At 47.1% G+C, this 26,542-nt stretch overlaps 5 protein-coding genes across 6 annotated transcripts in view; 2 read left to right on the plus strand and 3 right to left on the minus strand.

Annotated features, from left to right (window-relative positions):
- Positions 1-20,174, plus strand: part of LOC144485652 (uncharacterized) — a 71,063-nt gene extending 50,889 nt beyond the window's left edge. The window contains exon 4 of the mRNA XM_078203751.1: positions 19,733-20,174. Coding sequence (XP_078059877.1) covers positions 19,733-20,174 — 442 coding nt within the window. The remainder of the gene's footprint in view (positions 1-19,732) is intronic.
- The window catches only part of LOC144485689 (uncharacterized), a 259,005-nt gene that overhangs the window by 15,453 nt on the left and 217,010 nt on the right, over positions 1-26,542 (minus strand). The gene's annotated exons all lie outside the window — the stretch shown is intronic.
- On the minus strand, positions 677-11,666 carry LOC144485692 (uncharacterized). Its single transcript, XM_078203807.1, has 4 exons — positions 11,592-11,666; positions 11,129-11,216; positions 6,397-7,221; positions 677-2,211 (listed from the first exon to the last, which is right to left on the minus strand). Exons 3-4 carry the CDS (start codon positions 7,110-7,112, stop codon positions 1,554-1,556), a joined length of 1,374 nt encoding a protein of 457 aa, XP_078059933.1. The 5' UTR covers positions 7,113-7,221; positions 11,129-11,216; positions 11,592-11,666; the 3' UTR covers positions 677-1,553.
- LOC144485684 (uncharacterized) lies at positions 12,689-23,044 on the minus strand. 2 transcript variants are annotated; one of them, XM_078203794.1, is made up of 3 exons: positions 22,885-23,044; positions 18,279-18,403; positions 12,689-13,928 (listed from the first exon to the last, which is right to left on the minus strand). In XM_078203794.1, the coding sequence occupies exon 3, from the start codon at positions 13,568-13,570 to the stop codon at positions 12,758-12,760; it is 813 nt and encodes a 270-aa protein (XP_078059920.1). In that variant the 5' UTR covers positions 13,571-13,928; positions 18,279-18,403; positions 22,885-23,044; the 3' UTR covers positions 12,689-12,757. The 2 variants fall into 2 exon arrangements, with proteins under 2 accessions (XP_078059920.1, XP_078059921.1); XM_078203795.1 differs by lacking the exon at positions 18,279-18,403.
- LOC144485679 (uncharacterized) lies at positions 21,872-25,155 on the plus strand. The gene is made up of 2 exons (XM_078203788.1): positions 21,872-22,271; positions 23,730-25,155. The coding sequence occupies exon 2, from the start codon at positions 24,088-24,090 to the stop codon at positions 25,066-25,068; it is 981 nt and encodes a 326-aa protein (XP_078059914.1). The 5' UTR covers positions 21,872-22,271; positions 23,730-24,087; the 3' UTR covers positions 25,069-25,155.

Genomic DNA, 26,542 nt, shown 5'->3' on the forward strand with positions numbered 1-26,542 from the left:
TCATTCACTCCGATTGGTTGGAGGACCAGCCGCTCCCGCTCGGTCCTCCAGTCCCGCCCCTCATTCACTCCGATTGGTTGGGGGACCAGCCCCGCCCCCTCTTCCTATTGGTCCGGAGCTGCCGTCAATCAGTACCCAAACATTGTGATGTGGAGCATGCGCAGTGTCATTGCTGTCCTTGGCGCTTGTTTGTCCCGGAGAAGCGGAGTCAGCGTTAGGCGGTGGCTGGGAGGATTTGGAAACACTTTGTGGATCCGCAAACCCTTCAGAATCATTGTCAGCTCCCTGGTTTGCAGCTGCGGGGCTTCTCCCTCCCTCCCTCCCGGGAACAGGCCCAGGTTAACGGCCCCATCCTGGCTCAGCCACTGGAGGATGGTTCACATCAGAGGATGGGGGAGGGGGACAATAAATAAGAGGTTACACTTTGGCCTCAAATCAATGAGGACTCTGATCTCTGGGAAGGAAGGAAACCCTGGGAGGTGGGCGGGGAGGATTCACAAACACCCGCTGGAGGCCCCAACACCCCCAATAAGAGCCATTGGTTTTATTGTCAGTCTGCAGACAGGAGCTGGAGAACTGAATCCATGATGTGGAGATGCCGGCGTTGACTGGGGTAAACACAGTAAGAAGTTTAACAACACCAGGTTAAAGTCCAACAGGTTTATTTGGTCGCAAATGCCACTAGCTTTTGGAGCGCTGCCCCTTCGTCAGGTGGAGTGGAGAAATGCTCACTAATAGGGTATACAGAGACACAAACTCAATTTACAGAATAATGATTGGAATGCAGTCTTTACAGATCATCAAGTCTTAAAGGTACAAACAATGTGAATGGAGGGAGCATTAAGCACACGTTAAAGAGATGTGTATTGTCTCCAGACAGGACAGCCAGTGAGATTCTGCAAGTCCAGACAAGCTGTTCGGGTCAATGCGTCTAACCAGCACGTCTTTCAGAATGTGGGAGGAAACCGGAGCACCTGGAGGAAACCCACGCAGACACGGGGAGAATGTGCAAACTCCACACAGACAGTGACCCAAGCCGGCAATCAAATCTGGGTCCCTGGCGCTGTGAAGCAGCAGTGCTAACCACTGTGCTACCGTGCCTCCCAAAACATTAAATCTGTTTCTCTCGCCAGAGGTGCTGTCAGACCCACGTGTTTTTACAGCACTTCCTGTTTGTATTTATGAGTTCAAGAGTCAGGCCAGAAGGAAATTTAAAGACAGTTTGGCCCGGTGGGCGAATGGAAGAGAGGGAAGGAGCAGAGACAGCTGATCAGATTGTCTCAATCTTGGTGACAAAGAAGCTCCATGAGCTCCTCACACTTGTTGGAGGTGAGGATGGAGGAGACGGGAGAGGGGGAAGCCCTTCAAATGGAACTAACATGTTTGAGGTATTAAAAGCATTCATCACACTGTGTTGAACATAAAGCTTGTGTATTTAAGTTCCACCCAAAATATAAACCTTCCAACTGGGCTAGGATTTATCAGCAGAAACAGACACCAATGAAAATAGTCAGGACCTTGACGTGATTAAGAGCAAAATCCGGTCCTTGCAGTCACTCGTGAACACGCTGGTGTTTCAGCAGGTGAGGTGACTGAGTGAATCCCTTCCCACACACGGAGCAGGTGAATGGCCTGTCCCCAGTGTGAATTTGCTGGTGCTTTACCAGGTTGGATGATTGACTGAATCTCTTACCACACTCAGAGCAGGTGAACGGCCTCTCTCCGGTGTGACCTCGCTGGTGTTTTAGGAGGTTGAATGATTGAGTGAATCTCTTCCCACACTCGAAGCAGATAAATGGCCTCTCCCCATTATGAATTCTCTGGTGTTTCAGCAGGTCGGATGAATCAGTGAATCCCTTCCCACAATCAGAGCAGGTGAACGTCCTCTCTCCAATGTGAACTCGCTGGTGTTTCAGCAGGATAGAAGAGGTAGGGAATCCCTTCCCACACTCAGAGCATCTGAATGGTCTCTCTCTAGTGTGAACTCTCTGGTGTGTCAGCAGGATTGATGAGGTAGCAAATCCCTTCCCACACTCATGACAGTTGAATGGCCTCTCCCCAGTGTGAACCCACCGGTGTTTCAGCAGATGGGATGAACAAATGAATCCCATCCCACACTTGGAGCAGGTGAACGGTCTCTCCCCAGTGTGAACTCGTCGGTGTGTCAACAAGATGGATGAGGTAGTGAATCCCTTCCCACACTCAGAGCAGGTGAATGGTCTCTCTCCAGTGTGATTGTGTCGATGAGTTTTCAGTTCAGATGGAAATCTGAATCTCTTCCCACAGTCTCCACATTTCCATTGTTTCTCCCTGTTGTGACTGCATTTATGTTTCAACAGGCCAGATGATCGGCTGAATGTTCGTCCACACACAGAACACGTGTACGGTTTCTCTCCACTGTTAACCGTGCTTTCCCCTTCCATGTTTGAAACCCAATGATATTCAGATTACACTAATTTAGGCGATAGCGTCAGATCCTGATGCGATGTTTGGTTTGAGTTTTCTCCCTTCCACTCCTGCACTTCTAATATCCTGTAAAAAAAAAGTCCAAAGTTAAAAATTGAAGCAAATATTTCTCTTGGTTTGAGTTTACTGTGTGTAAATCCTCCCCTTCTCACCCTCTGGAAAAGGAGACTCCAAAATCCATCAATGTCAGTCCAGGATAGAAATTCACATTTTCTCACAGGGACAGTGATAACCGTGCCTGTGTCCTGCCCCCGAGAAAGATGACAGCCATTAACCCAAGTCTATCAGTGTTTCTCCTTCACTATTTCATGTGATGTGGGTTTTATTGCCAAGACCAGAATTTATTTCCTGCCCCTGAGGAGGGCAGTTAGAGACTGAATCGCATGTTGACAAGTCTATGGAAAGACAGCAGATTCCCATGAATAAACAGGATGGGTTTTTAAAATTGTTCACAGCTGTAATGGTTACTCAAGTGAAATTATATTCCAGATTTTCCAGCGTTTTGTGAATTCTATTTAAACCCCCCCAGCTCCATGATGGGACTTGAACCCCTGTCCCCAGAACATGAGGCTGTGTCACTGATATTACCACCACCTCCCCGATTGTAGAGGTGCTGCAATTACCCCCCGGGTCGGTGCAAACTCGGGCCCGGGGGTTCCTTATTCTGGGTTTGAGGCCTCCTCCACTGGCTGTTTCTGAAGCCTCTGCACCCACTTCCCCGCCTCCCTGCAGCTCCAGCACCCACACTGCGCATGGGCCAGTCCGAATCCGCACAGCGCATGCTCCACTCAGAATCAGGTACTGCGCCTGCGCAGGCGGCTGCTATTGTGACAATACGGCACATTCTCTCTCGCTGCGAATGCTGGGTAAGAGGACCGCCATAGGAAGGAGATAATGTTCAACACAAAATTGTATTTTGTCATCCAATTACGATCAGAACTACAGGGTTAATATATAAAATTATTAAATAAATTGATACATCTACCAATGTGCATGGTGGGATTGTTACTGGACGAGTATTCCAGAGACCCAGGGTCCTTTTATAGTCTACCCCACTCTGTTGTAGGTTGCAGCAAGATATAGTTGGGTTGGTCACATGGGCAGAACAGTGATAGACTTCGAAATATATCACCATTCCTTCACAGTCACTGGGTCAAAATCCTGGAATTCCCTCCCGAACCGCATTGTAGGTAAACCCACAGCACATATACTGCAGCGATTCAAGAAGGTAGCTCACCACCACCTTCTCAAGGGCAACTAGGGATGGCCAGTGAGCGACGCCCATGTCCCACAAATTAATAAAAAAAATATGGTATTTAATCTTGATAAGTGCGAAGTAATGCACTTTGGAATAAGTAACAAGACAAAGAAATAATGAATGAATGGAAGGACACGAGGTAAAATCAGAGGAGCAGATGGGGATCTTGGGGTACTTATTCACTTAAGGTAACAGAGCAGCTGAATAGAATAGATAAGAAGGCATATGAGACACTTGCTTTTATCAGTCATGGCATACAGTATAAGAACAAGGAGATAATGTTGGAGCTGTACTGAATGTTGGTTAGTCCACAGCTGGAGTATTGTGTGCAGTTCTTGTCACCTCACTATAGGAAGGATGTGATTGCACTGGAGGGGGTACAGAGGAGATTCACCAGGATGTTGCCTGGGATGGAACATTTGAGCTATAAGGAGACTGGATAGGTTTAGAGTGTTTAGAGCAGAAAAGGCTGAGGGGGACATGACTGTGGTGAATAAGATTATGAAGGATATGGACCGGGTGAGTAGAACCCTTGGTTGAGAGGTCAATCATGAGGGGACATAGTTTTAGGGTACCTGGCAAGAGATTCAGAGGGAAGTTGAGAAAAAAAAAATCAGAGGGTGGTGGGAATCTGGAATAAACTGCCTGGGAAGGTAGTGGAGGCTGGAAACGTAACAACCTTTAAAAAGTATTTGGATGAGCACTTGAAATATTATAGCATTCAGATAAGGATATGGGACAAGTGCTGGAAAATGGGATTAGCATGGGAGTTAGTGGTAGCTATTGGTGGTGCAGACTCGATGGGTCGAAGGGTGTTTTCTGCACTGTATGACTATGACTGTAAATCTCACTCAGTCTCTTTCACTCGAACAGTCTTTGTCTCTATCTATTTCCCTCTTTTGGTCTTTGTTCTATTTGCTCACTGTCTTTGTGCAACTAAATTTCACTGGATTGATTCCTGAGATGAGGCGGTTGTCCTTGGAGGGCATTCAGTGGGATGAGTCTGTCCTCTCTGAAATTCACAACAATGAGAAGTGATATAATTGAAAAGGGAGGGAAAAGGAAGGATCAGGAAAGCAGCAAACACTTGATGTTGTTCCAGGAAAAGTGGGGTCTGGTGGTGTGGATGTCAGGTTTTACACAGCACACGGTCAGCCTGTGGATTCACCCAGGATGAAGAATCTCTGAATGATTCTGTTCAAATCACCCAGAGAGGAACCTTTGAGACAAACCACCTAAGAAGGAGCAGCACATAAAGATATCCAAACACAGAGATCCAAACACACTCTCTCTCCCCGTCTCTTACACAGAAATGGGCAAACATAGAGACACACCCACAACCAGACAGACATCTTCATTCATAGACACACACCCACACAGATAATTCCAGCCCTATCACGTGGAGAATACAGCCCATTCTGACTAATACTGGAGATGAAATAACAGTGTCTTTACAAACCACAATGTTTGAGAAATTTAAGTAACCATTACCCTCCAGGGACTGTGAGAGTTCTGATTACCCATTTCCACTCCTTTCTCTAAACTTGAGTCTACGTTGAACAACATCTGGAACAGCAGCAATGACAAATCACGAACACTGAGCTGCCTCTTGTCAGCCTGGGTGAAGAGCCCTGCTGGGGGATAGTGTAAATTACAGAACAACATCCCTGGGTAATCAGTGTCTCTTGGTTCTGGAATTACAGAAGATGCTAATTCCCCTCACATTGATGGTCCAGTTAATGAAGAGAATTCTAAGACAGGTTTCAAGCATAAAGAATATAATGTTGTTTTGACTCTGTCATCCTGGCCTCATTCATTACTGCTCCAATGTCCTGGGAAATGTGCTGCACCACATCCAGCAGGTACCACAGACACTATTCATCTTTTTCAAAATGTGGATTCGAATCCGGGTCCCCAGAACATTAGCTGGGTTTCTGGATTAATAGTCTATCGATAATACCATTAGGCATCGCCTCCCCCAAATTTGTTCCCTTTGGAACAAAGAAGCTGAAATGGAGATTTCATGGATCTGTTCAAGATTATCGGGGTGGGGACGGGTGGTTTGATAGAGCAGGTCGGGAGAAACTGTTCCACTGATGCGGGTCAGTAACCAGAGGACTGGGATTGAAGATAATTAAAGAAAGACAGACTGGCATTAATATCGCACATTTCCCGACCAGCAGGAATCACAATGAGATCATTGTTATAATGAAGGCTGAATGGCCGAATGCTGCTCCTACGGCTTATGGTCTATTCCTTAGTTCCCTCGAAACGGGGATAATCCCAGCCTCCCAAATGAAGATGCAGTCATTCAAAAATTAAAACAAAGTTGATTTTTAAAATTTTTTAAATCCAGAATACTAATATCTAAATCTGCACTGGATATTGTTAACATCAGACCCCAATAAATATAGTTCAGTTCTGGATGTGATTAACAGCAAACTCCAATCTGACTGGTGTGTCAGCACGTTGGATGACTGATTGAATCCTTTCCCACACTTGAAGCAGATGAATGGTTTCTCCCCAGTGTGAACTCGCTGGTTTACAGTGAGAGGAGATGATTGTCTGAACTCAGTCCCACAGTGAAAGCATCCGAACGGACTCGAGTGTGAACCCGTTGATGGGTCATCAAGTTCCCAAAACTTTTAAAGCACTTTCCACAGTCTGGGCATTTAAAAGGTCTCTCGTCAGTGTGAATCCGTTGATGGCAGATCAGGTTCGAAGAGTTAGCGAATTTCTTCCCACATTTGGAGCAGGTGAACGGGTTATCCTCAGTGTGAATCCGCTGGTGTGTCAACAGTTCTGTTGATGTAATGAATGCCTTCTCACACTCAGAGCAGGTGAATGGTCTCTCTCCAGAGTGAATTCGCTGGTGAATCAGAAGGTGAAACGACCGGCTGAATTTCTTCCCACACTCGGAGCAGGTGAATGGTCTCTCCCCAGTGTGAACTCGCTGGTGTGTCACCAGGTGGGTTGACTGAGTGAATCCCATTTTGCACTCGGAGCAGGTGAATGGTCTCTCCCCAGTGTGAACTCGCTGGTGTGACACCAGGTGGGCTGACTGAGTGAATCCCACCTTGCACACAGAGCAGGTGAATGGTCTCTCCCCAGTGTGAATTCGCTGGTGTCTCACCAGGTGGGACAACTGAGTGAATCCCTTCCCACACTCGGAGCAGGTGAACGGTCTCTCCCCAGTGTGACACCGTCGATGAATTTCCAGCTCTGATGGGGAACTGAATCCCTTGCCACAATACTCACATTTCCACAATTTCTCTCCGTTGTGACTGCATTTATGTTTTGACAGGCCAGATAAACGGCTGAATCCTCGTCCACACACGGAACACGTGTACAGTTTCTCCCCACTGTGAGCGGTGCTTTTTCCTTCCATGTTCAAAATCCAATGATACGCATATTACGATAAATTGGGCGACTCTGTCTGATCCTGATGTGATGTTTGGTTTCAGTTTTCCGACTGCAAATCCTCACCTTTGAATATGCTGTGAAATTGATTTAAAAAAGAAAAAAAGAGAGTGAGAGAGAACCCACAAAAACACAAAGGCAGGTTGTGAAATTGAGCTGAATGAATCTGGTAATTTGTGGGGCCGGCACTGGGAAAAAGAGACCAAGAAAACTGATGGATTGTCACAAAAACCCAACTGGTTCACTAATGTCCTTCAGGGAAGGGAACCTTTGAGCCAGTCTGAACCTATACAAGACCAGAGCTTCAATGTGAAGAGGCAGCGGATGGGCGGGATTAAGAGATGTGGGAGGAGAAGAGGTGAAGGAGTGGATACATCTACAACCAGACAGAAACTCCCAAACCCTCAACCTCCACCATTTAGAAAGACCAGGTTCACAGGTGAATGTGAACATCATCACCTCAAAGTCACACAGCATCGCGACTGGACTGAGATCCTGTCCTGGATTAGGAGAAGTTTCCTCCATTTAAAGAGTGAGAAACATGAAACAATTGTCTTCAGTCCACGCTACAAACTCCACCCCGTGGACACTGACACCATCCCACTCTGATGCTGAAGCAGGCTGTTTACAACCAGGTTCAAATATTTATTTTCTAAGTCTGACTTTGCAGGGTCGACAAGGCTGTTTCCCGTGCCAAGGCCTATGCCTGGTCTGCCCATTTCCATACCTTTTTAGTAACTTTGTACCAGTTGGGTATAACTGAGTGGCTTGCTGTGTCATATCAGAGGGAATTTAAGATTCAACCACATTGCAGATCTGGAGATACATGTAGGCCAGACCAGGTGAAGATGGCAGATTTGTTTTTCCCTAAACAGCACTAGTGAACCCAATGGGCTTTAATGATAATCAATAATGGTTTTTTGCTCATCATTAGCTTTTCAAATTTAAACTTTTATTAAATGTAAATTCCACCACCTGCCGTGGCAGGATTTGAACCTCGGTTCCCAGAACATTACCCTGGGTCTCACCCCCTCGATGCCCTTCCAACCACACACCTGTCCCATCTCCAAGAATGGGTTTCCATCGGTGAGGGGGCTGGGACCTCACACTGCATACTTCTTTGAAAACATGTATTGATATCCTCATAGCTATTTCTAAAATTATTAAAATGGGAGAAATAGCTGAATCTGTGAGTGTCTCTGACCCCTGAACAAATGGAGCAATCTGGGAGACACAAAGAAACTCACACCTCATTCTCCCAAAAGCGACATTTTGATTCTGGATCATGTGAAACACAATTGTTCTCTGTGATCTCTGCACTGTAAATCTTTCCTTTCTCTGTCCATCTTCTATGTATGAATGTATCCATCATTATGAAGTGCTTCAAAAGGTTAGTCATGGCACAAATCAGTCCGGCCTCCCAGACTGCCTGGATCCACTACAGTTCACTACTGCCACAACAGGTCCACAGCAGACACCACCTCCCTGGCCCTGCACTCAACCCTGGAACCACCTGGATAACAAAGCACCTATTTCAGACTCCTGTGTATTGACTACAGCTCAGCCTTCAACACCATTATTCCTACGAAACACATCTCCAAATTCCGTGGCCTGGGGCTTAGCTCCTCTCTCTACGACTGGATCCAAGACTTCCGAACACACAGACTGCAATCAGTAAGAATAAGCAACAACACCTCCTCCACAATCATCCTCAACACCGGTGCCCCAGAATGCTGTGTCCTCAGCCCGTTACTATACTCCTTATACACCTATGACTGTGTGGCCAAATTCCCCCGCAACTTGATTTTCATGTTTGCTGATGACACCACCGCAGTGAGTCATTTCTCAAACAATGATGAGACAGAGACAGGAATGAGACAGAGAATCTGGTGAACTGGTGACAATAATCTCTCCCTCAATGTCAACAAAATGAAGGAGATAGTCATCAACTTCAGGAATCGTAAAGGAGAACATGCCCCTGTCTACATCAACAGGGATGAAGTGGAAATGGTCGAGAGCTGAGTTTCTAGGTGACCAGATCCCAACAACCTGTCCCGGTCCCTCCATGCCAATGCTACAATTACGAAAGCCCACCAATGTCTCTGCTTTCTCAGGAAGCTAAGGAAATTTGGCATGTCCGTTATGACTTTCAACAACTTTTATAGATACACCATAGAAAGCATTCTTTCTGGTTGTATCACAGCTTGGCGTGGTTCCTGCTCTGTCCAAGAACGCAAGAAACTACAATGGGTCATGACCGAAGCCTAGTCCATCACGCAAACCAGCCTCCCAACCATTGACTCTGTCTACACTTACCGCAACCTCAGAAAAGCAGCCAGTATAATCAATGACCCCACACACCCCGGACATTCTCTCTTCCAACTTCTTCCATCGGGAAAAAGATACAAAAGTCTGAGGTCCCGTACCAATCGACTCAATAACAGCTTCTTCCCTGCTGCTGTCAGACTTTTGAATGGACTTACCTTACATTAAGTTGATCTTTCTCTACACCCTAGCTATGACTGTAACACAACATTCTGCACTCTCTCCTTTCTTCCTCTATCTATGGTATGCAAGAAACAATACTTTTCACTTCATACTAATACATGGTGGCACAGTGGTTAGCACTGCTGCCTCACAGCACTGGGGACCCAGATTCGATTCCCAGCTTGGCTCACTGTCTGTGTGGAGTTTGAATATTCTCCCTGTGTCTGCATGGGTTTCTTCCGGAAGCTCTGGTTTCCTCCCACAGTCCAAAGATGTGCAGGTGAGGTTAATTGGCCGTGCTAAAATTCTCCCTCTGAACAGGTGCCAGAGTGTGGCGACGAGGGGATTTTTACAGGACCTTCATCGCAGTCTGAATGTAAGCCTACTTGTGACTAATAAATAAACTTTGTGTGACAATAATAAATCAAATCAAATGGTGCAACATTGAGTTACCACATTTGGAGTGTCTGTGAGTAAACTAAAGTTAATTCTCACTTAGAGTCATAGAGGTTTACAGCATGGAAACAGGCCCTTCGGCCCAACTTGTCCATGCCACCCCTTTTTTTAAACCCCTAAGCTAGTCCCAATTGCCCGCATTTGGCCCATATCCCTCTATAGCCATCGTACCCATTTCCTTCCCTAAAGGACATTAGTGAACATACATACGGATGTATGAATTACGAGCAGGAGTAAGCCTTGAAGTATTGGGCCGTATGCCACTGCTTATAAAGGACGAATCAAATCAAAAACATCTTTCTGGTCACAGACAGATGTGAGATGAGAAATCAATGTGGAATAAGTTACCTTCCACCCCTCCTGTAGATAACATATCCCCCTAACATGGCTCACCCTGGCCCTGTCTTAGTGTTGTTTCTGAAAATTTCATGCATTCCCTCCTGACTTGACTGGACAGCCTCATCTATTCATTACCAACTTGAGTTTCGCTAAATCCCTGTCTCAGCTGAGGTTTCTAGAACTTTCATTCATTCCTTTATTTTCTTTAGACTTGACTGTCAGTGTCCCTCATTTAACCCATGAAAAACGTTGCTGTATATAAACCCCTGTCCTCTGCATCAAGTCCCACACACTCACCCATCACCATGTCCTCACCATGGGGCTGCAGTGGTTAGCACTGCTGCCTCACAGTGGGTTCAATTCATGGCTTGGGTGACTGTGTGTGTGGAGTCTGCACATTCTTCCCATGTCTGCATGGGTTTCCTCCCACAGTCAGGAAGGCTTGCTGGTTAGGTGCATTGACCCGAACAAGTGCCGGAGTGTGACAACTAGAGGAATTTTACAGGAACTTGCAGTGTTAATATAGGCTAAGCCTACTTGTGACACTAATAAATAAAGTTTAAAACACTGACCCACACAGGCTCCCAGTTAAACAACTCAATTTAAAACATTGCATCTTTTTTTGCAAATCCTTCCATGACATTATTGTTCCGTATTTCCAGTCACACAGATGTTTGAATCTTTTTCTACAGACACACTTACAATCAGGTTCTGATGAATGGAGTGACTCTGGCAGGTTTTGATCTGATGTCTGGTTTGAGTTTCCCTTCAAATTTTGTCGTCAAATTTCCTGTAAAAAAAGATCATCACTGTCAGTCAAGAATAGAAATTAAGTGAGAAACATTTCTCTTGGGTTGAGTTTTGTGTGTGTAAATCCTCCCCTTCTAACTCCCTGTAAAAGGAGTTTCCAAAGTCCATCCCTGTCAGTCCAGGAGAGAAATTCACAACATTCTCTCCTCCTGCTGACAGGGAGCAGCGCGCATGCGCGCTATTGCCCATCGCTCCGAGAAAGATGGTCTCCGTCAACTCGGGGCCTCCAAATCAGGCATCTGTGGTCGCGGCCCCGAATGGTTGGAACGCGGCACTGAGCAGTTATTATTCGGGTTCTCCTGTCTCCACTGGGTGCTTATGAAGCCCCCCCCATCCACCCCACCGCCTGCATTACCCTCCAGAATAAGCCGTTTCCCTGGAAACCCGGAGCCGATATAACCGCCCTGCTGCTACTGCGGCAGCAACATCCACTGCGCATGCACTTTGGATCTACAATGCGCGTGCGCAAAGTCTGTTGTAAGGATAGATCATATTCTGATTCACTGTGAATGCTGGGTAAGATAGCCACCATTGAAGTATGTTATTGCATATTAAAAAATTATGTTTTGTGATTCAATTACAACTGAAGCCAAAGCACCAAGGTATAAAATGCAAATAACTAATACAGCAGCTAATGTCAACAGGCACCACAGCTCTGTCCTGAGTTTAATTAATAGCGGAACAAACGTCTACATCTGAAGATGAACTCCTTGGAGTGTCAGCTGGTGTAACAAACTGATTGATTTACCATCCACCCCCTCTCCACACACACACACACACACACACACACACACACGGACTTGAAAATAAGAATGAACTCATGGTTGATCAAATCCTTTGAACTTTTAAATATGTTAACAGAAGGGGAAAATGAATAAATCCATTTACACACACAACATACCTGAATGGTCTCTTTCTGGTGTGGCTGTGCTGCTGTAAATAGGATAACTGACCACTTACATTCCAGAACTGACTGGGTCAGCACTGCCCTATTTCCAAGACCAACATTGAGGGGCAGCTGTTTCACAGCGCCTGGGACCCGGGTTCAATTCCCAGCTTGGGTCACTATCTGTGTGGAGTTTGCACGTTCTCCCTGTGTCTATGTGTGTTTCCTCTGGGTGCATTCACCATTGTTCTTCCTGACTCTAAACACAGTTGTGAAGGAGCTTCTGTTCCGTGTCTCGGAGCTCTGAACCATGGAAAAGAACGACTGGGACACATTTCTTACACTCCTCAGGATTCACCCACACGGGGACTTTGTTGTCAGTGAAAAGTGACGAAAAAGAACAAAGTGCTGTTTGTCCCTCTCAGCGTGACCCTGAAGGACTGTGTCAAGAATGAAGTTCTGTTCCTACTGTATGATCCTCCCTCAGATTTCCCTTTCTGAGCTCCAGCCTGGTGACGTTAAACACTCAAATGGAAAAGACAAAAATTGACAACAATGATTCAATCAAATGTCTATTTCACATTTATTCAGAATATCAAACCTCAACAGAAGAAAAAAGTCAGAGTGAACATGATTCAGACCTGGATATGATTAACAGCATCAATAAGTGTAGAATCCAAACCTTGCAGTCGTTTGTGAACTCGCTGGTGTGTTAGCAGGTGGGATGACTGAATAAATCCCTTTCCACAGACGTTACAGGTGAATGGCCTCTCCCCAGTGTGAACTCGCTGGTGATTCAATAGATTGGATGAACGAGTGAATCCCTTCCCACACACGGAGCAAGTGAATGGCCTCTCCTCACTGTGAACCTGCTGGTGTGTCAGAAGGTTGTATGAACGGGTGAATTTCTTCCCACATCCAGAGCAGGTGAACGGTCTATCCCCTGTATGGAGCTGCTGGTGTATCAGAAGATTGGATGAATTAATGAATCCCTTCCCACAGTCTGAGCAGGTGAAGGGCCTCTCCCCAGTGTGAATTCTCTGGTGGTTCAGTAGGCCAGATGGGCGGCTGAATCCCTTCCCCCACACACAGCAGGTGAATGGCCTCTCCCCAGTGTGAGTATATTGGTGCGTCAGCAGATCTTTTTTGCATTTAAAACTCTTCTCACAGTCAGAACATGGAGACAGTCTCTCATCAGTGTGAACAACTTGGTGTGTCACAATGTGGGATGAGCGAGTGAATCCTTTCCCACAGACAGGGCAGGTGAACGGCCTCTCCCCAGTGTGAACCCGTTGGTGAGTCAGAAGGTTGTATGAATGGGTGAACCCCTTCCCACAAACAGAGCAGGTGAACGGTCTCTCTCCAGTGTGACTGCGCCGATGAACTTCCAGTTGTGATGGGAAACCGAATCCTTTCCCGCACTCCACACATTTCCACGGTTTCTCCATGGTGCTGGTGCCCTTGTGTTTCTCCAGGTTGGATGATCAGTTCAAGCCTCATCCACACACACAACACACACGTAGTTTCACCCTGCTGTGAACTGTGATGTTTTTTCAGGCTGTGTAACTGGTTAAAGATCTATCCACATGCAGTTCACTGGAACACTCTCACTCGGGTGTGTGTTTGTCTCGATGCTTTTCCAGTCACAGTGATGTTTAATTTCTTTGCCCACAGGCAGAACAGACAAATATTTCTCTTTCCAAATTCAAAGACCGATGATATTCAGCTCTGAAGGAACTGAATGACTTTGCCAGTTATGATGTTCGGTTTGAGTTTTCTGTCTGCCATTCTTTCACTTCCAATATCCTGTAAAAACAGTTCAGAAAAGTCATCACTGTCAGAACAGGATAGAAACTCTGAACAGACAATTCTAGTTTGTCAGAAACATTTTTTCCTCTCTTGTTCCCCCAAATCTGTAAATCTCCGTCCCACACACTCTCCCTCCTCCCTGGGCTGAAATCCAAACCCATCTCACCATCTCTTTCCTCCACTCCCAGTTTTCTCCCTCCCTCTCCTCTGTCTGGGTTCAGTTCTCCAGCTCCTGTCTGCAGACTGACAATAAAACCAATGGGTCTTACTGGGGGTGTTGGGGCCTCCAGCGGGTGTTTGTGAATCCTCCCCGCCCACCTCCCAGGGTTTCCTTCCTTCCCAGAGATCAGAGTCCTCATTGATTTGAGGCCAAAGTGTAACCTCTTATTTATTGTCCCTCTCCCCCATCCTCTGATGTGAACCATCCTCCAGTGGCTGAGCCAGGATGGGGCCGTTAACCTGGGCCTGTTCCCGGGAGGGAGGGAGAAGCCCCGCAGCTGCAAACCAGGGAGCTGACAATGATTCTGAAGGGTTTGCGGATCCACAAAGTGTTTCCAAATCCTCCCAGCCACCGCCTAACGCTGACTCCGCTTCTCCGGGACAAACAAGCGCCAAGGACAGCAATGACACTGCGCATGCTCCACATCACAATGCCCGGGGACTGATTGACGGCAGCTCGGACCAATAGGAAGAGGGGGCGGGGCTGGAGGACCGAGCGGGAGCGGCTGGTCCTCCAACCAATCGGAGTGAATGGGGGGCGCGACCTGAAGCATGCGCAGTGCCGGTAATGGCGACGGATGGATGGTTTTGACTCGGAACCGAGATCAATACGAGGTAGAGGGCGGCGTGCGGGGAATGATAAATGTGGCGGGTGGGTGGAGAGACTTTGTAAACATGTTGTTCAAACCCAAACCCCGGAAATGAACTTCCCGGTTCCCCCCCTTTGTACCCAATGGAGCGGCAGCTTGTAGTGTTAGACCCGGGCTGACTGCCGCCATTGAGGCTGCATGTGGGAGACCGGCAGGGATTGTGATCGGAGAGTGAAGCCCTGACGTCACAATGGAATGGGTGAGGGTGTGACATCACAATGGAATGGGTGAGAGTGTGACATCACAATGGAATGGGTGAGAGTGTGACGTCACAATGGAATGGGTGGGAGTGTGACGTCACAATGGAATGGGTCGGAGTGTGAGGTCACAATGGAATGGGAAAAGATATTGACTATCTCGCTGATCTATGCCCCTCATTATTTTATAGACCGCTATAAGGTCACTACAAAGCCTCCTACGCTCCAGAGAAAAAAGTCGCAGTCTATCCAGCCTTATAACTCAAACCATCAAGTCCCGGTAGCATCCTAGTAAATCTTTTCTGCACGTTTTCTTGTTTAATAATATCCTTTCTACAATAGGGTGACCAGAACTGGACACAGTATTCCAAGTGTGGCCTTACCAATGTCTTTTACAACTTCAACAAGACGTCCCAACTCCTGTATTCAATGTTCTGACCAATGAAACCAAGCATGCTGAATGCCTTCTTCACCATTCTGTCCACCTGTGACTCCGTTTTCAAGGAGCTATGAACCTGTACTCCTGGATCTCTTTATTCTATAGCTCTCTTCAAGTCCCACCATTAACTGAGTAAGTCCTGCCCTGGTTCGATCCACCAAAATGCATCACCTTGCATTTATCTAAATTTAACTCCATCTACCATTCATCAGCCCACTGGCCCAATTGACCAGGATCCTGTTGCAATCCTAGATAACCTTCACTGTCCAATATGCCACCAATCTTGGTGTCATCTGCAAAATTAATAACAATGCCTCCTATATTCCCATCCAAATCATGAATATAAATGGCAAATAACAGAGGACCCAGCACCGATCCGTGAGGCACACTGCTGGTCACAAGCCTCCAGTTTGAAAAACAACCCTCCACAACCACCCTCTATCTTCTGTCATCAAGCCCATTTTGTATCCATTTGGCTACCGTACCCTGGCTCCTGTGAGATTTAACCTTCTGCGACAACCTACCATGTGGTACCTTGTCGAAGGCCTTGCTAAAGTCCATGTAGACAACATCAACTGCACTGCCCTCATCTACCTTCTTGGTTACCCCTTCAAAAATATAATATCAAGGGTAAGACTCTTAGCAGTGTAGAGGATCAGAAGGACCTTGGGGTCCGGGTCCATAGGACTCTTAAATCGGCCTCGCAGGTAGAGGAGGTGGTTAAGAAGGCGTATGGTGTGCTGGCCTTCATCAATCGAGGGATTGAGTTTAGGAGTTGGGAGATAATGATGCAGCTTCATAAGACCCTCGTCAGACCCCACTTGGAGGACTGTGCTCAGTTCTGGTCACCTCATTACAGGAGGGATGTGTAAATGATTGCAAGGGTGCAGAGAAGATTTACAAGGATGTTGCCTGGATTGGTTGGCATGCCTTATGAGGATAGGTTGAGGGAGCTCGGTCTTTTCTCCTTGGAGAGTCGAAGGATGAGAGGTGACCTGATCGAGGTGTACAAGATGTTGAGAGGTATAGATCGAGTGGATTCTCGGAGGCTTTTTCCCAGGGCTGAAATGGCTGCTATGAGAGGATACAGGTTTAAGGTCCTGGGGAGTAGCTACAGAGGAGATGTCAGGGGTAAGTTCTTCACTCAGAGGGTGATGGGTAGTGGAATCGGCTGCCGTCAGGGTGGTGGAGGCAAACTCGATAGGGTCTTTTAAGAGACTTCTGGATGAGTACATGGGACTTAATAGGATTGAGGGTTATAGGTAAGCCTATATATAAGCCTAGGTAGGTAGGGACATGACCGGCGCAACTTGTGGGCCGAAGGGCCTGTTTGTGCTGTATTTTTTTCTATGTTCTAAGTTCTAAAAAACTCAATCAAATTTGTGAGACATGATTTTCCACTCACAAAGCCATGCTGTCCCTAATCAGTCCTTGCGTCTCTAAATGCCTGTAGATCCTGTCTCTCAAAATTCCTTCAAGCAACTCAGCCACTACAGATGTGAGGCTCACCCACCGGCCTGTAGTTCCCAGGCTTTTCCCTGCAGCCCTTCTCAAACAAAGGCACAACATTTGCCACCGTCCAATCTTCAGGCACCTCACCTGTGACTATCGATGATTCAAATATCTCTGCTAGGGGACCCACAATTTCCTCCCTAGCCTCCCACAATGTCCTGGGATCCACTTCATCAGGTCCCGGGGATTTATCTACCTTGATGCACTTTAAGACTTCCAGCACCTCCTTCTCTGTTACATGTGCACTCCTGAAGACATCACTATTTATTTCCTCAAGTTCCCTAACATCCATGCTTTTCTCAACAAAGGATTCCTCAAAGGATTGTGAATGAAGCCCAGTCCATCACCCAAACCTGCCTCCCATCCATTGACTCTGTGTACACATCCGGGTGCCTCGGAAAAGCAGCCAGCATAATCAACCCTCGCACCCCGGACATTCACGCTTCCACCTATTTCCTTTGGGAAATGAAACAAAAGTCTGAGCTCACGTACCAACCAACTCAAGAACAGCTTCTTCCCTGTTGCCATCAGACTTTTGAATGGACCTACCCCGCACTAAGTTGATCTTTCTGTCCACCTTAGCTATGACTGTAACACTACATCCTGCACTCTCTCCTTTCCTTCTCTATGAACTGTATGCCTTGTCTTGATAGTGTGCAAGAAACAATTCTTTTCACTGTATACTAGTACATGTGACAGTAATAAATCTAATCAAGTGCATCCTCTGATCTTGTGGGAGTCTGGGGAAGAAATTGCAGAGGCTCTTGCAGAAATATTTGCTTCATCCCTTTCCACTGGTGAAGTTCTGGAAGACTAGAGTGTGGCTAATGTTATTCCATTGTTGGAGAAGGGTTGCAAAGAGAAGCCTGGTAATTACAGGCCGGTGAACCTGACAACAGTGGCGGGTAAGTTACTGGAGAGGATTTGGCCAACCTTTGGGTAATCAAGGTCTGGTTAGGGAGAGTTGTCAGAGATCCTGGGTACCAGCAACTTTAAGCATTCTTAGTCAACTTGAGTACAAACAGCACTGGACACCAGGCATAATCCAATGTGGGCCCTTTAATAACTTGTGCACAAGGAGAAACCCTGTGCAGCTGTCCCGCAAGTGGTTCTGATGTTACAGAAAAATAACTTGGCAATAATAGTCAATTACAGCAAATCAGAAACCAGGAATGTTTCTAATCCTTCATTGACGGACATATTCGCCAATTAAATCCTAGCTTTTCGCCCTTTCGCGTTCAAAATTGACTTCTGCTAATCTTTTATTTGCATAGCATATCCCCATATCTCGCCTTTGGTATTTGTTATGGAGAAATCTGGTCTTGCTCACCCTCTGGTGAAGGCCGAAAAGCAGAATGTTCTGGGGCCTACGTCAGTGAAGATTAGCCTGTTCATGCTGAAATAGCAGACACTGACTCCTTTGAAGGTCTGCAAGCCGATAAACATTTTCACTCGCTGTTAAAGAGAAGGCAGGAAACTTTAATCTGAGCATTTCCACATAGTCAGCACTGCTTCGTGCATGTGTTAGAGTGGGCCAAGGCTGAGGCAGCTGTCGTATATATATTTATAGAGTGAGAATAGACTAACATTTCGAGTCTGGATGACCCTTTGTCAGAACTCTGATGAAGGGTCATCCAGACTTTAAACGTTGGCTCTATTCTCTCTCCACAGATGCTGTCAGACCTGCTGACATTTTCCAGCATTTTCTGTTTTTGTTTCAGATTCCAGCATCCGCAATATTTTGCTTTTATATATATTTATATATCCAAATGTGCTATGTTAACAAAATGGGCAGTTACTAACCGAAATATAAAGCATCATGTGATTTAGCTGACTTGACCATATTCCTATAGTTATTCAGTCATTAAAGACACAGTCATGGAGCATTAAACTTGCCTCGCAGGGCCCCTCGTATCAACACACAGGCAGCTGCTTTGTGAGACTGCGAGCAGCACAGACAAGTCAGAGATAAGAGTGTCCTGAGAAGAGAGATTCATTGTGAAGGCTCAGGGACAGTTGATAAGATGTATTAATTCTATGATTCTCATGAACATTTTTTCCCCTCTCATTCCCAAAAGCTGTAAATCTCCATCCCACACACTCTCCCTCCATTCTCACTCTGCTGTATCTAATATTCACCCTCCCAATTCTCCTGAAGGTGCTGATTGAGGCTGATTGACAGATCCATGCTCACTGCTTCCTGTCCACGACTCAGAAATCATAATAGGAGCTGCAGTTGGCCATTCAGCCCATTGAACTGCCTCAACCATTCATTGAGAATTGGCTGATCTACCGCAGCATCATTTCCCACGCTATCCACCAGATAGAGAGAGAATAGAGCCAATGTTCTGAGTCTGGAGAGAGGAAAGAATGTTCCATAGAAACTAGAATTGTGTGTTCTGAATTTCTATCCTGCACTGACACTGATGACTTCTGTAAACTTGTTTTACAGGATATTGAAAGAGGAATCACAGGCTGAAATCTCAAACGTCACATCTAGATCTGACAGAGTCATATTCCTTGGGACCTGAATATCATCGGCCTTTGTATCTTGAAGGAGAAATTGTTGTCTGGTCTGTCAGTTTGAAAAGATTTCAAACATTAGTGTGACTGGAAAAGCACCAACACACGGCCACACTCGAGTGAGAGTCTTCCAGTTCACAGACTCAAGAGCTTTAACCAGTTACATAGCCTGAATAAATATCACACCATTCACAGCGGGGAGAGACTGGACACGTGTTCTGTGTGTGGACGAGGCTTCAACTGATTGTCCACCCAAGAGAGAGGCAAGGACACCTGCACCATGGAGAAACCATGGAAATGTGCGGACTGTGGGAAGGGATACGGAGCCCCTTCAGAGCTGGAAGTTCATCGGCGCAGCCACACTGGGGAGAAGCCATTCACCTGCTCTCAGTGTGAGAAGGGATTCAGTCAGTTATCCAACCTGCAGAGACACCAGCGAGTTCACACTGGGGAGAGACTGTTCACCTGCTCTCAGTGTGGGAAGGGATTCACTAATTTATCCACCCTGCGTAGACACCAGCGAGTTCACACTGGGGAGAGGCCGTTCACCTGCTCTCAGTGTGGGAAGGGATTCAAAGTTTCATCCCGGCTGCTGAGACACCAGCGAGTTCACACTGGGGAGAGACCGTTCTCCTGCTCTGTGTGTGAGAAGATATTCAGTCTTTTATCCCAGCTGCTGAGACACCAAAAAGTTCACGAGTGATTCCAGGGGTTGGATTCTGCTGTTATTGTTTCTGCTCTCAATTACATCCAGGACTGCATTTTGTTCATTCTCACAGTTGGTCAATGGGGAGGGTCAGAGGGTTTCTTTCTGCTGGACTGGCCGGTCTCATGACTTTGTCTCCAGTGGGCTGATGCTCTTTGAGTCTTGTTGCGAATACCTGGTTTCAGATTTCACACGGATCACAGAGTGACAGGGTGTTAGGAAGTTCAGAGTCACTATTTCTGTTTGAAACCTCCCAATGCCCATCCAATTTCCTTTGTAATTGTTTATTGTCTCCACTTCCTCCACCCTCGTAGGCAGCGAGTTCCAGGTCATTACCATTCGCTGCATCAAAATATTCTTCCTCACATCCCTCCTGCATCTCTGACCCAAAACCATAAATCTGTGTCCCCCTCGTCCTTGTCCGTCAGCTAATGGGAACAGCTTTTCTTTGTCCACCTTATCTAAACCTGTCAGAATCTTGTCCACCTCTATCAAATCTCCCCTCAACCTCCTTTTCTCCAAGAGGAACAACCCCCAGCCTGACATTGACAATAAAGAACAAACTAACAGAATATGTTAATACCTGAAATCAAATGGGAATGTTTAATTTCTGTTTTAAAGAAATCATGAATATATTGTCCCGTACAATAAAGGGATTTGAATAACTCAGCTTGGGTGCAGTTGAATGAAATGTATCAATCTCGTATCCACCCACAGTCTAGAGGAAGTGTGGAATGTGTAGCTGGAAATCCCTCCCTAACAGTACTGTGGGTGTACTTACACCTCAGGCATTGTAGCAGTTCAGGAAGGCAGTGTTGGTGCTGATCGTGGCCGAGGCAGCTACAGACAGCCACATATCCTGTTATAACTGAAGGACTGCAGATTAAATGCGAGGCATTGTGGGACATGACTATCTTGACCACATTCCTGTGACTGCTCAGTTTCTGCAATCATGAACCATTAAAGCTGCTTAGCAGGGCTCTGAAAGAGGACCTGGTGAGAATATTTACTCATAATGAGTTAGAATTAAACTTATCCCAGGACCGGCTGGTGTTCAGTGGCTGAGATTCCTGAATGTGTAAAAAGGGGGTCTGATCAATCAACAAACAGTGGTAGGTAGTTAGTTAAGAAGCGTTCTCATGCATTATTTGAATTATTTTATCATAAATTTGTGATCAGAACTGTGAGGGACTTGTAACCCAATAGTTGTTGAATTGACGGTAAACTCCAAGTAGCACTGGACTGAAAAGGGGGTCTGACCAAGAAGTGAAGTGATCTCAAGGCATTGTTTAAATTACATCATCATTGGCCAACTTCCCCTTTGTGACGTCACAGTGGAGCCATCCTTGAATCAGCCAATGGGAATCACTGTGCTCCGCGGTGACGTCTCCGGGTTCCAGTGCGCAGGCCCGGGCGCGCGGACCCGGGAGCCCCGCCCCCACCCATTGTTCCCCTCCCCCTACACCACATCGAGCCACGGTTTCCAGGCAACCGGCTGGCGGCTCCGGCCAGAGCGAGAAGCCGCTCGGTGAGCTCCCCCTCCCCCCGGCCCGGGACTGCGCAGGTCCAAGGGAGGGGGAAGCTGTGAATTGCAGGGCAGATCCTGCCCCCTGACCTTCTGAGGTGTTGATTAATAGGAAGAGTTGGAGGACCGGAAGGACTCTGGTTCTCCAGCTGATCAGAGCGCGGGCTTTGCGTGAATGAAGATTGAGCTTCAGACAGACTGAAACTTCCTCCTGTCTCCAACATCAGAGAGGTTGTTTCTGTCGTGAAGTGGTTGTCATGTTTGCCTGACACGCAAAAGGTCCCCGGGTCAGAACCGGGCAGGAATGTTAATTTGTTAATTCCAGCATCTGAAAGTGGGAAGGGGGAGGAAGGTGAGCTGTTGCCTGCCTGCCTGCTGTCGTCTGGCCTGCCTGTCGTCTGGCCTGCCTGTCTTCCGTCCGTCCGCCCACTGGAGGGTGCTCTCTCCCTGGAGGGAGAGAGGACACGGAGTGACTTTCTTTCTTTTTTCTTTCCATCTCTGGGAGGGAGGACTGCACGTTTCAACATCGAGGGACTGAGTGGTTGGGCTGGTGCCCTCATCATCAGAAGGTCGGTGCCTGAAAGGGATGGGGGGGTGAAGTAAATTCAGACTGTTTTTTCCATCGGCGGGCGGGCGGGCGAAGACACCCCGGACTTGAACTGTTTGCGCCCAAAAGGGCTGGAGGAGTAAAGTCCCCCACCCACTGCTGCTGCCCCCAACACCGGCACCCCCTCCCCTCTTTCCCCCTGACTGGGGCACCGGCCCCCCCTCCGTGCCTTGTCCCTCGTCCTCCCTCCTGCTCCTCCGACCTCCTCTCTCCTCTCTCGCTCCGGGGAGAGAGCACCTAGATCCCCATCCACCTACCCTACCCTCCCTTATTTTTCCCTCCTCTTATACGCCCTGCCGTGGCAGAGCCTTCTCGGCCCACCTATGCGGGCGTGGCAGCTACCAGAGCCCCCGCCGCTCCCAAGGCCCTGCCACCTTTTTCGTTGCTCACGCGGCAGCTCGGGGTTAAGTGCTACGCCCACCCCGACATGTCCATCGAGGCCTGTGTCAAGGCAATGGCTGGGGTTGTCGGCCCCTCAGCCATTGTCGCGGCCTCTAAGATGTACGGCCGGGCCGTATTCTTTTTGAAGGCCACCCACCCGCCACATTTATCATTCCCCGCGCGCCGCCCTCTACCTTGTATTGTTCTCGCTTCCAAGTTGAAACCGTCCGTCCGCCGCCGCCATTACCCGCACTGCGCATGCTTCAGGTCCCGCCCCTCATTCACTCCGATTGGTTGGAGGACCAGCCGCTCCCGCTCGGTCCTCCAGCCCCGCCCCCTCTTCCTATTGGTCCGGAGCTGGCGTCAATCAGCTCCCGGGCATTGTGATGTGGAGCATGCGCAGTGTCATTGCTGTCCTTGGCGCTTGTTTGTCCCGGAGAAGCGGAGTCAGCGTTAGGCGGTGGCTGGGAGGATTTGGAAACACTTTGTGGATCCGCAAACCCTTCAGAATCATTGTCAGCTCCCTGGTTTGCAGCTGCGGGGCTTCTCCCTCCCTCCCTCCCGGGAACAGGCCCAGGTTAACGGCCCCATCCTGGCTCAGCCACTGGAGGATGGTTCACATCAGAGGATGGGGGAGGGGGACAATAAATAAGAGGTTCCACTTTGGCCTCAAATCAATGAGGACTCTGATCTCTGGGAAGGAAGGAAACCCTGGGAGTTGGGCGGGAAGGATTCACAAACACCCGCTGGAGGCCCCAACATCCCCAATAAGACCCATTGGTTTTATTGTCAGTCTGCAGACAGGAGCTGGAGAACTGAACCCAGACAGAGGAGAGGGAGGGAGAAAACTGGGAGTGGAGGAAAGAAATGGTGAGATGGGTTTGGATTTCAGCCCAGGGAGGAGGGAGAGTGTGTGGGACGGAGATTTACAGATTTGGGGGAACAAGAGAGGAAAAAATGTTCCAGACGAACTAGAATTGTCTGTTCAGAGTTTCTATCGTGTTCTGACAGTGATGACTTTTCTAAACTGTTTTTACAGGATATTGGAAGTGAAAGATTGGCAGACAGAAAATTCAAACCGGACATCACATCTGACAAAGTCATTCAGTTCCTTCGGAGCTGAATATCATTGGTCTTTGAATATAGAAAGAGAAATATTTGTCTGTTCTGCCTGTGGGCAAAGAAATTAAACATCAGTGTGACCGGAAAAGCATCGAGACAAACACACACCCGAGTGAGAGTGTTCCAGTGAACTGAATGTGGAAAGAGCTTTAACCAGTTACACAGCCTGAAAAAACATCACAGTTCACAGCAGGGTGAAACTACGTGTATGTTGTGTGTGTGGATGAGGCTTGAACTGATCATCCAACCTGGAGAAACACAAGGACACCCGCACCATGGAGAAACCGTGGAAATGTGTGGATTGTGGGAAGGGATTCGGTTTCACATCACAACTGGAAGTTCATCGGCGCAGTCACACTGGGGAGAGACCGTTCACCTGCTCCGTCTGTGGGAAGGGATTCACCCATTCATACAACCTTCTGACTCACCAACGGGTTCACACTGGGGAGAGGCCGTTCACCTGCCCTGTGTGTGGGAAGGGATTCACTCGCTCATCCCACATTGTGACACACCAACTTGTTCACACTGATGAGAGAATGTTTACATGTTCTGACTGTGAGAAGAGTTTTAAATGCAAAAAGGATCTGCTGACACACCAACGAATTCACACTGGGGAGAGACCGTTCACCTGCTCTGTGTGTGGGAAAGGATTCATTCAGTCATCCCACTTGCAGACACATCAACTTGTTCACTCTGATAACAAACTTTTTAATTGTTCCCACTGTGAGAAGAGCTTTAAAAATAAAAAGGATCTGCTAACGCACCAATATGCTCACACTGGGGAGAGGCCATTCACCTGCTGTGTGTGTGGGAAGGGATTCAGCCGTCCATCTGCCCTATTGAACCACCAGAGAATTCACAGTGAGGAGAGGCCCTTCACCTGCTCAGACTGTGGGAAGGGATTCACTCGTTCACCCAACTTATTGAATCACCAGCGAGTTCACACTGGGGAGAGGCCGTTCACCTGCTCTGTGTGTGGGAAGGGATTCAGTCAGTCATCCAACCTGCTGACACACCAGAAAGTTCACAGTGCGGAGAGGCCATTTACCTGCTCTGTCTGTGGGAAGGGATTTTCTCATTTATCTTATCTTCTGAAACACCAGCGAGTTCACACTGGGGAGAGGCCGTTCACCTGTAATGTCTGTGGAAAGGGATTTATTCAGTCATCCCACCTGCTAACACACCAGCGAGTTCACAAACGACTGCAAGGTTTGGATTCTACTCTTAATGATGCTGTTAATCATATCCAGGACTGAATCGTGTTCACTCTGACAGTCTTCATCCGTTGAGGTTTAATATTCTGAATAAATATGAAATAGACCAGCTTTGTTTTTTAAAATTGTTGTCGATTTTTGTCTTTCCCACCTGACCCCACATCACCAGGCTGGAGCTCAGAAAGGACAATCGGGGGAGGGTCATATGGCAAACAGGACGCAGTCCTTCAGGGTCACAGAGAGGGACAAACAGCACTTTGCTCTTCCTCATCTCTCTTCACGACAGCAAAGTACCCGTGTGGTTTAATCCTGAGATGTGCAAGAACCTCAGTCGCTCCCTTCTATGTTTCAGCGCTCCTAGACCAGGAACAGAAGTTCCTTTACAACTGTGTTTAGAGTCAGGAAGAACAACAGTGAATGCTGGTAGGATGCTGCTAAATCAGAGATTGGTGCAAAACTCGGACCTGTTCCTGACTGAGAGTGAAACGGCAGGATTAGATTTCCAGACTGAAAATGCAGAAAAGTCTAAAATATTTTAATGTGTTTGTGTCAGTGCCAGTTTATTGAACAGAAACCAGTTTAAAATAAATTGGTTAAAGTCTGCATTAAAGTAGCAGCTGGAGAGTTCAAAGGAACCTGTTATCTGCTGGGACAATTAGACAACAATTTGATTCCCAGATAAAAAGGAGTTACAGCGTGTCCAAGAATTCCCAGTTTTATTGATGAGGCTTCCCACACACTGTCCTTTTAAATAAACCTCACTCCTATCAACCTTTAACCATTATAAACAGAATAGAGAGAAGAGTGAAGCTGTGCCTGTCCCTTTAACTGGAAACTGAACAGCATCAAGCCCCAACTGTCCCTTTAAGAATGAATGATGTGTTCAGCTGAAGATTCCTATTGGTAGTTTTCTGGGTGATCTCCTTATTTTGGATTATTCTCAGTGATCCTCAGTTGTGTGAACCTCTTCTCACTCACTTAATATCTCTCCTCTCTGTCAGATACTCACTTAATATCTCTCCCCTCTGTCAGGTACTCACTTAATATCTCTCCTCTCTGTCAGATACTCAATATCTCTCCTCTCTGTCAGGTACTCACTTAATATCTCTCCTCTCTGTCAGATACTCAATATCTCTCCTCTCTGTCAGATACTCAATATCTCTCCTCTCTGTCAGATACTCAATATCTCTCCTCTCTGTCAGATACTCAATATCTCTCCTCTCTGTCAGATACTCACTTAATATCTCTCCTCTCTGTCAGGTACTCACTTAATATCTCTCCTCTCTGTCAGATACTCAATATCTCTCCTCTCTGTCAGGTACTCAGTTAATATCTCTCCTCTCTGTCAGATACTGACTCACTTAACATCGCTCTCCTCTCAGACACTCATTTCACTTACCTTCCACCTCTACACTCAATTAAACACGCTCCTTTCACTCCCTTACCTCTCTCTCAAATACTGTCTCAGTCACGTAACCTCTATCTTTCTCTCAGACACTCATTCATTTAACTTTTT

This window comes from Mustelus asterias, unplaced genomic scaffold (assembly GCF_964213995.1).
Source record: "Mustelus asterias unplaced genomic scaffold, sMusAst1.hap1.1 HAP1_SCAFFOLD_210, whole genome shotgun sequence".
NCBI lineage: Eukaryota > Metazoa > Chordata > Chondrichthyes > Carcharhiniformes > Triakidae > Mustelus > Mustelus asterias.